Genomic DNA, 9,689 nt, shown 5'->3' with positions numbered 1-9,689 from the left:
TTTTGAGATGGAATTTTGCTCTTGTTGCCCAGGCTGGAGTGCAATGGCGTGATCTCAGCTCACCACAACATCCACCTCCCGGGTTCAAGTGATTCTTCTGCCTCAGCCTTCCAGGTAGCTGGGATACAGGCATGTGCCACAACACTTGGCTAATTTTGTATTTTTGGTAGAGATGGGGTTTCTCCATGTTGGTTAGGCTGGTCTTGAAGTCTTGACCTCAGGTAATCTACTGTGCCTGGCCTACCTACCTCCCTTTTTAAAAAATTCTGAAATGGCTTATAGATTTCAGATTAATTATGCTAGCTATGTTTTTGATTTTACTGGTGGCGTCCATTTCAGTTATTCATCTGCCTTACTAAAGCATACTTTTTGGAAATACATTAAAAATTATTCTTCAAAATGAAAATCTCTACTCTAGGTTTATATTTGAATACAGGCAGTGAAGACGGGCATGTGAAAATTAAGGATGGATGGAAAGGGAGTGGGAAAAAGAAACTCATTTCTTTTACACGTATTAGAATTTGTGTATCTATAAATAATATATTCTTTATATACCTAAAAAGTAAAATTTTTTTCAAAGAGATCAGTTCTTCAATAGAGAAGTCTGGTCTCTAGGTTTATGCATAAAGGAGATAGGTGAAGATTAGGGATGGATGGAAAGGAGGTAGGAAAAGAAAAATATTCTTCATATTCTTCACATGTACTAGAGTTCAGTTTTCCATAGATAATACACCCTTAATCTAAAAAATAAAATATTTTTTCAAGGTAAAATAGAAAATTTAGCTTTGTCTTCTAAAAGTATTAAACTTTCAGTGTGTTCTCTCATATGTAGATACACACACATACACACATACATACATATATATATATATATATATGTATTTTTTTTTTTTTTACAAATTATTTGTAGAGACAGGGTCACACTATATTGCCCAGGCTGTCTTGAACTTCTGGCCTCAAGCAGTCATCCCGCTTTGGCTTCCCAAATCACTGAGATTATTGGTGTAAGCCACTGCTCTTGGCCTGTTTTCATATTTTCTGATAGCAATATATGATAAGTAAAGTAGTAAAAATAACAGAAAGCCTTTGCTTGAGTAGGAATTAAGAAACTATTTTTGCCGAAGAAAGTTACACAGTAGGGCTGATTGCGTCTGCTATGAATTTATGGTCATCAACCTCACATAGATCCCCAGTATTGCTTGGCTACCAGACTGTCTTTCTCTGATTAACTCCTCTTCTCTTACTGTAAGCAGATGATCTCTCTTCCTACATCATAAAAAAGAGATAGGGCCAGGTGCTGTGTGGCTCATGTTTGTAATACCACCACTTGGAGCGGCTGAGGTTTGCTTGAACCCAGAGTCCAAGACCAGCCTGTGCAACTTAATGAGACCTCCATCTTTATAAAAAAATTAACAAAACTAGCCAGGTGTGGTGGCACGTCTTTGTAGTCCTAGCTACATGGTAGGTGGGAGGCGAGAACATGGCTTGAGCCCAAGAGGATGAGGTTGTGGTGAGCCATGATTGCACCACTGCACTCCAGCTTTGGCGTTGGAGTGAGAGACCCTGTCTCAAAAATAAAAGGGTGAGCCATTAACCAGAAACTCCCTCCTTTTCTGTATAATAAACATGCAAATCTACCTACACATATACTCATTCTGTTCTTTTTGTTTTTAATCTTGAGGAGTTGTCCGCCTTCCTATCTCATCTTTTCAGGATGCTTAGACTGTTATCTCTATAAACTCAGGTGTATTCAGTCTCTTCACTTCTTATCTTAACCCTTTCCATTGACTTTTTAATTTACTTAAACTTTTAATTTTTATTTTAGATTTACAGAAAAAAATTACAAAAATTATATAGTTTTTCTATACCACGTACCCAGTTACCCATATTATTGACATTTTTTTATTACTTTAATACATTTGTCACAACTAAGGAATCAACATTGGTACACTACTAGTAACAAAACTCCATAATTTATTTCACTTCCTGTCAGTGTTCTTTTTCTGTCCCAAGATCCCCTCCAGGATACCACATTACATTTAGTGATCATAGGTCATGTTAAAAATATTGCCTATTGGATTGGTGAAGTGCTGTTTAGTATTCCTTTATGATTGATAAGAAATAAAATACTCTCTTGGCATGTTTAAATATTAGAATAGTGGGAAAGCCCACATGCAGGTAGTCAGGATTCATCAGAACTTCGTTGCCCTTATGATAATGGTATACCCAGTGGAAGTTTTGTGAGACTAAGTGAATTGACAGCTTCAATTAGAATGAAAGCCATCCCTATATAAAAATTTGATTCATTGTATTCAAATTATAAGTTTATGCATTTTAAGAGTGTATTTCTCCCTAAACAATTAATGTTTGGATTCTTCATCCCTGGCTTTTCCAATATAGACCATATAGACCTTTCTCATTTCTAAGAGCAGGTGAGAAAATACAATCAAGTCGTTACATATCTCAGCAATTAGAAATATAATATGAGATGTGGGAGTGGGAGCGAGGTTCAAAGTCCCACAGAATTTACCTTAGCATGTTATGTACAGGAGTATAGGATTAAGGTGGTATTGTAGTGATGATAATAGCAATTTTTGTAAGACAAAGTGATTAAGTAGCATAGAGATTTCTCTGTCCCTCTGACCACCAAGTCTAAGGGATAAAACACATTTCTGTCAGTAGCGGTGACTTGGTAATTCCCACAGGGAGGGAAATGGGTGTTTCAAAAAGCCTCCATCTTCTTTAACGCACGCACACACACACACACACACACACACACACACTCTCTCTCTCTCTCTCTCTCTCTCTCTCTCTCTCTCTCTCTCTCTCTCTGTCTCTCACTCTCTGTCTCTCTCTCTCTCAAAAATGGCGTCTATGGATCCACTGTACATACAGGAGCTTCCCCCTTTACCCATGGTTTCCCTTTATACAATTTCGGTTACAACAGGTCAAACACAGTTTGAAAATAGGTGAATGTAATACAGTAAGATTATTTTGAGAGTGAGAGATAGAGACTGCATTCACGTAACTTTTATTACAGTGTATTATTATAGTTTATCAGTTGATGTCTTACTCTGCAAAATGTATAAACTAAACATTACCTTAGGAGTATATTAGTATGTATAGGGATTAACATAGTACATAAAGGTTTCATTGCTATCTGCTGTTTCAGGCATCCACTGGTGGTCTTAGAAGTATCCTACCTCTGTGGATAAGGGGGACCTCCTGTCCTTCGTTTGTTTTGACGCTCAACTAGAACAGCATCTCCAGCATGTGATAGAGTAATTATGTTGCTAGATACAAAGTAAACAAAAAAATGCCCCTTAAGGCTTGGTTTTGCTTACAAGTTACACTAAATTCTAGGAAGACGATTATAATTTATTTTATATGTATATAATTATATAAATTTATTAATATCTGTCTAAATACATATATGTATGTATTTAGAATTTTCATGTGCTTATATACTATAAGAGCCATCTGAATAGGAATTTGGTTGGGGCTAGCAAAAAGTGAAGTATTTTCTTGGCACAGTGAAATACCAGAAAACATCTTCATTTATCTGGCAGGCAGCATTAAGTGGGCTTTTGTATCACATGAAAATATAAGCTTTAAGCAGTGATAGTATCATAGTCAATGAGGTTTATGCAAGGCACAGTTATTGCTAATTGAAAATTTTTTCACAAGAACCCCGTCATGACAACTTCAGTATAGTTGGCAGTGGCAATTTTTAACAGTTTCTACAGAGACTGAAACAACACCGTATACATTATAAAGCTTATTGTGCTATCTCTTTAGCTTTTATTTGTTTCTATGAAACTTTTAAACTTTTAACATGTTTTAAAATAACCTAGGATGGAACTTGGTCTAGATTGTGAATTCATGAAAGTGGGAATCGTATCTGTCTTCTCTAGCACCTAACATTGTCCTGGGTAAATGTTGAATAAATGAGCTTTGTCCTCTGTCCTCTGAATAATTTCTGTAGGAGAACACATCAACAAGCTAGTCATTATATCTATTGTTAATCCTGTTGTGTTCAGCAAATAAAAATGCAAGCAAATTTTCTAAAAATTTTATTTAAAGATTCAGTAAGTACTATTTTGATGTAATCATTAAATCCTAAGTTGGAGATTACTAAAATGAGGGGTGTACACTTTTACTTTTTGAGTTAGGAGCTGACAGACAATTCACTAGTGTAACTGTGCCTTTGTCTGAATTTTCTGCCTGCCCGCCTGCATGGGTGGAATTAAGTAGTGTTGTTTTTTTTATAGACTCATTATTCAAATTTAAACTTAACTTCATAATTATGGCATAATATTTGCTTTCCTTTATTAAAAACAAACTTTCAGCGTATTGTAATGTCACTAAATTTTATTCCCTGAAGAGTGACTCTTTGTAATGTTAAATATTTGATGCATACTTTACAGTTTATTCCTTACATAGTTTAGTGGTTGTTTTTTTTTTTTAATTCCTTACATACTTTATATGATACGGTAATCTCTGAAACATTTTTGTCTTTACTACCTAATTTGTAGTTCGTTTACATAGCCTTTAAAGCAAACTTCAACATTTTATCATAGTAACCATTGGGCCCCAGTACATTTGATGTTTTAAGAACATACTGGTATTCATTCATTTAAGATAAAAGGATTAATAAGAAAATTTCTCTACTCCTGAGAAGAAAAAATGCCTAGCTTACAGTCTTATTTCCCATGTGTGTCTTATTGTTATAAATAATGATATTAAAAATTTTTTTTTCAGGAATATTCATTCTTTTGTTCATACTAGTTTGCATTTATTCTCAATGCAGTGTTTTCCCCCCATAAAAGATGGTACAGAATTCAAAATTCACGGAAAAATTACAATAATTCTATATTCATGAATTTAAGTACCTGAATTCCAGAGATAAGTATCAGAATAAATATATTTTATTAGTTTCTGTGATATTGGCAATTAGCCTTTTTTATGAAGTAAATTATTTAAGATGATATATAAATAGGCTATATAAAACATATAAAAATTAAAAGATTATTCAGGATCAGGCTGTCATGTGCCAGATAGTGGGTTATTTGCCATGTTTTTCATACTGAAATTAAAAACTTCACCTGTATTTAAAAAATGTTATCTATTATAGTTTTACTTCTTTATTTTGCATAGTTATTGGTAATAGAAAGTGAAGAACTAATACTGAGTCATATACAAGGATGAATGGTGTATGATGGTTATAAAACTTCATTTTAAAATTTAATGGGTTATGAAAAATATATAGGAAAATGTCATAAAGAGTACAAAAAGAAATCATTTTTCATTCATTCAATAATGCCTGTGACCAAAGTTTTAATTAGTTTAAATTAAGTACTATTGGATGTACAATTTTCCACATGCTTTTAATATATATCATTGTAACAAAAAGATAAAAACAGTTCTTTTGAGGGGGCCTTTGCTACTTTTGGCCATTCAACTTTGAATAATTTATCCCATTGTCTAACATGGTAAGTAATGCAAGCCTAATTACCAAGGATTATTTTAATTTTTTTTCACAATTCCCAGGCAAATTGCATATTTAGACCTCTAGAGTTTAAATCACAGCATTTAATCACCTGGCATAATTTACACACCTTTGAGAACCAAGATTATGTATTAAAAAACCTTTCCTTTCACCGGCTTTTTATTTAAGGGCATTAGCACCATTCTAAGCAAGTGAATCTTTCTTTAGATTGTCATAACCTTTTCCATTATCTACAAAGAGGTGCTAGAAAGCAACTTTAAGAAAATTCTTTTCCCATTCTGTTTTGCTTTTTAAACTATTTCTGCTCTCTCAGTCCCTAGTTTTCAATCTATCTTAAAAAGAAAATTTCCTAAATTTTTGTGTGTTAAGGTTTTTTGTTTCTTCTTCATTTTAAATACTGGGTTTGTATTACATATTTAGGTATATTTCATCTATCCCATTTATCATCTTCATACACAATAGGCAGACAAGCTCAAGGCTTTTAAAGCAAGACTTTTGATAACTCACTTTTATTTTCTCTTGTTATTGTGTGGTTTTTCTTTGAGGGGGGAGTGTAGCCAGAATTAGATTTACATTGCTGCTTCTATGTTTGCCATTTAGTAGGGTATGATTTTTATTTGTCTTTTTCATTATATTTTGATTCGAAAGCCTGAAACAAATAATATTTTATTATTTGCAGGACTTCCTTGGGAATTCAGATTGGTGAGGGAAAATATATAGGAAAATTATTTTGCAATTTCATTAAAAAGAAAACCCCAAGTAGTCATTCTTGATAGGATTCTTTAGTATCTTAAAATGCCTGGGATATCTTAGAATAAAACAAAGTATTTTTCATAACAGAATGTTAACTAATGTGTACAAAGGATGGGTTGACAATTTTGATTATGAACTTTGATATTTTTGAACCTTTGAATGTTCCAACATTCGGTTTATTTTAAAACTTGATAGATATTCAACCATTTGATTTTAGTCAGATTTTTCTATTCTTAATGACTCATTAGAGTAGGAGAGTTTCAGAAGTTGAGGAAGAGATGAGTTGAAACTTTAAGGACGGGCATGGTGGCTCACTCTTGTTGTATGTAATCCTTGCACTTTGGGAGGCCGAGGTGGGCAGATCATGAGGTCGAGAGTTTAAGACCAGCCTAACCAACATGGTGAAACCCCGTCACTATTGAAAACACAAAAAGATTAGCCAGCCATGGTGGTGCATGCCTGTAATCCCAGCTACTCAGGAGGCTGAGGCAGGAAATCACTTGAACCTGGGAGGCAGAGATTGCAGTGAACTGAGATCGTGCCACTCCACTCCAACCTGGGTGACAGAGCAAGACTTTTTTAAAAAAAAAAAAAAAAAAGAAAGAAAGAAACTTTAAGAATAAATGCTAGGCTAGGCTCAGTGGCTCATGCCTGTAATTCCAGCACTTTGGGAGGCCGAGCCAGGTAGATCACCTGAGGTCAGAAGTTTGAGACCAGCCTGGCCAGCATGGTAAAATCTTGTCTAAAAATACAAAAAGTAGCTGGGCATGGTGGTATGTGCCTGTAATCCCAGCTGCTCTACAGATTGAGGCAAGAGAATCAGTTGAACCCCAGAGGTGGAGGTTGCAGTGAGCCAAGATTGTGCCACTGCACTCCAGCCTGGGTGACAGAGTGAGATGCTGTCTCAAAAAACAACAATAACAAAAAACAGAAAAAGACTAAATTTATCATTGTTTACTTTCAGTCAGAAATTGGCTTTGGAAAAATGGAAACCTACATCAAATTGGAAAAGCTTGGAGAGGTAAGTAAATACTATTTCAAAAATGTAACACACATTTTTTTGTTTTTTATTCATCATTCAAACTGTTACTCCACAGTTCTTGTTAACCTGGAAAAAATGTAAATACTGATGTCTACAAGATTATATACTTATTCTGAAAAGGTAACAGAAGTTTCTAGGAGTTAGATTCTTCAGTCCTTGAAATTACCCATCAGTTTGAGAGGAAATGTGTATTTTTTATAGCTTCATAATTTTTTATTGAAGCAGAAAGTATTACGCTTTCTTGATAACAAAGTAGGCATTTGTCACTTAGTCTCCTGGCAGTCTACAGTCTGTTCCTGGCTGTCATGGGAAATTGCATGAGTTCAGATCTGTGAAAAATCAAATATTACCTTAAAGATAAAAACACATTTTTTGAAGGTTAAGGAAATTCTTAAGACCTTGATTTTCTTGGAATTGCTACTAGTACTACTGATTTAAAAATGGCCTACCTCCTATAGTAAGAAAGGGCAAAGAAAATAATAGTTAATAGGGAAGCCGTAAAGGAGCTTGAGGGCTGACCTAGCAATGATAGAAGAAATCATTGTTATTTAAAGGAGAGTTAATGTACAAAGATTCCGAAAAATCTTGGAAACATGGGTAAAATTTTTATGATTGCCGGGCGTGGTGGCTCATGCCTGTAATCCTAGCACTTTGGGAGGCCGAGGCGAGTGGGTCACGAGGTCAGGAGTTCGAGACCAGCCTGGCCAGTGTGGTGAAACCCCATCTGTACCGAAAATATAAAAATGAGCTGGACGTGGTGGTGGGGCCTGTAATCCCAGCTACTTGGGAGACTGAGGCAGGAGGATCACATGAAACCAGAAGACAGAGGTTGCAGTGAGCCAAGATTGTGCCACTGCACTCCAACCTGGGCGAAAGTGAAACCCCATCTCAAAAAAAAAATTTATTTTTGTGATTTAACAGTATGAACATTACATTTTCATTTTTTAATAATGTGTTCAATTAGTGTCCATCAGTCTTCATATACCATTGAGGGTAAAGAACTTTTGATTTTAAAGCTATTGATCTAATTGTCAATCTGAAATAAAGTACAAAAAGTAAATATTCTGTCTATGTTTTTATACTCTTGAGGCACTCTTTAGTTTTACAGAAGTATGGAAGCTGTGCATATGAACTGAAATTCCTGTTTGCTGTAAGAAAAGCCAAGACTGATTATTGTGTGTTTTTCTTTGCAAGATGGAATTTAACAATGCTTAGGAATTAGAAATTTAGGTAGAGCTTTATTGTACAGATAATATTAAATAGACTTTTATACTTTTGATGTGTCGTTTAAAAATATATTTTATAGGGTACATATGCAACAGTGTATAAAGGAAGAAGTAAATTGACAGAGAATTTGGTGGCATTAAAAGAAATCCGATTGGAACATGAAGAAGGTGCACCCTGCACAGCTATAAGAGAAGGTATAATCTTTATACAGAACATTTTAAAATCAAAGTGGTAGAATAACAGTTTATTTTTTATAAGTAAAAAGAGCTCAGATATATAAGTAATAAATGACCAGAAGATATAATTAAACCTTAAAGTTAATTTCTAAAATGAAAATTTCCAAAAGAAAGGAATTAATTATATTAATGTATAACTATTTTTTTCTTCTTTTTTGAGACAGAGTCTTGCTCTGTTGCTCAGGCTGGAGTGCAATGGCACTATCTCAGCTCACTGCTGCCTCCCGGGTTCAAGCAATTCTCCCTGTCTTAGCCTCCCAAGTAGATATAATTACAGGCGCCCGCCACCACACCCAGCTAATTTTTTGTATTTTTAGTAGAGACAGGGTTTTGCCATGTTGGCCAGGCTGATCTGGAACTCCTGACCTCAGGCGATCTGCCTGCCTCAGCCTCCCAAAGTGCTGGGATTACAGGCGTGAGCCACTGCGCCCAGCCTAATGTATAACTTACAATGAAATCCGAATTCATTAAAAATCACGATCATAGACAACTATTTGTCAAAAGGAAATGTTTTACATTGGTACATGGGGAACATGGTAACTATAAATTAACCACATAAACTAAATAAATATAAAAAACAGTGTGAAAACATATTTATATTGTAGTGTCATTTTAAAAAGAAAACATTATTCAGAAAATGGCTTGAGGCAACTGATTAGTAATGTGGAGGGGAAAAATGATTCTTTACACTTTATATCTAAATTAATCTCAGAAGTTTCAAAAGTTAACATTTAAGAAAAATACGGAAGATGATATGGAGAATATTATAATACTGAGGACAATTCTAAGTATCATAGTATCAAACCCAGTAGTATAAAATAAAAGAAAAAATTGATTTTCATGAAAATTTTTACTGCCAATCCCCTTGGTAAATTATCATTTTAACCTTAAGAAAATCTCTCTCTCTTTTTTTTTTTTTTTT

The 9,689-nt window shown here is 34.4% G+C and overlaps 1 protein-coding gene and 1 non-coding gene across 3 annotated transcripts in view; both read left to right on the top strand.

Annotated features, from left to right (window-relative positions):
- The window catches only part of CDK17 (cyclin dependent kinase 17), a 120,032-nt gene that overhangs the window by 91,222 nt on the left and 19,121 nt on the right, over positions 1-9,689 (top strand). For both annotated transcript variants that reach the window (XM_037733921.1, XM_017516283.2), the window contains exons 6-7: positions 7,227-7,283; positions 8,611-8,725. In XM_037733921.1, the coding sequence (XP_037589849.1) occupies positions 7,227-7,283; positions 8,611-8,725 (172 nt within the window). The remainder of the gene's footprint in view (positions 1-7,226; positions 7,284-8,610; positions 8,726-9,689) is intronic.
- On the top strand, positions 3,608-3,749 carry LOC119469341. Its single transcript, XR_005198134.1, has one exon. It is a non-coding gene; the product is annotated as a U4 spliceosomal RNA (small nuclear RNA).

The sequence above is a fragment of the Cebus imitator genome, unplaced genomic scaffold (genome assembly GCF_001604975.1).
Source record: "Cebus imitator isolate Cc_AM_T3 unplaced genomic scaffold, Cebus_imitator-1.0 Scaffold18, whole genome shotgun sequence".
Taxonomy (NCBI): domain Eukaryota; kingdom Metazoa; phylum Chordata; class Mammalia; order Primates; family Cebidae; genus Cebus; species Cebus imitator.
Note: the sequence above shows the minus strand (reverse complement) of the source record. Positions and strands in the feature narration are given on the sequence as shown.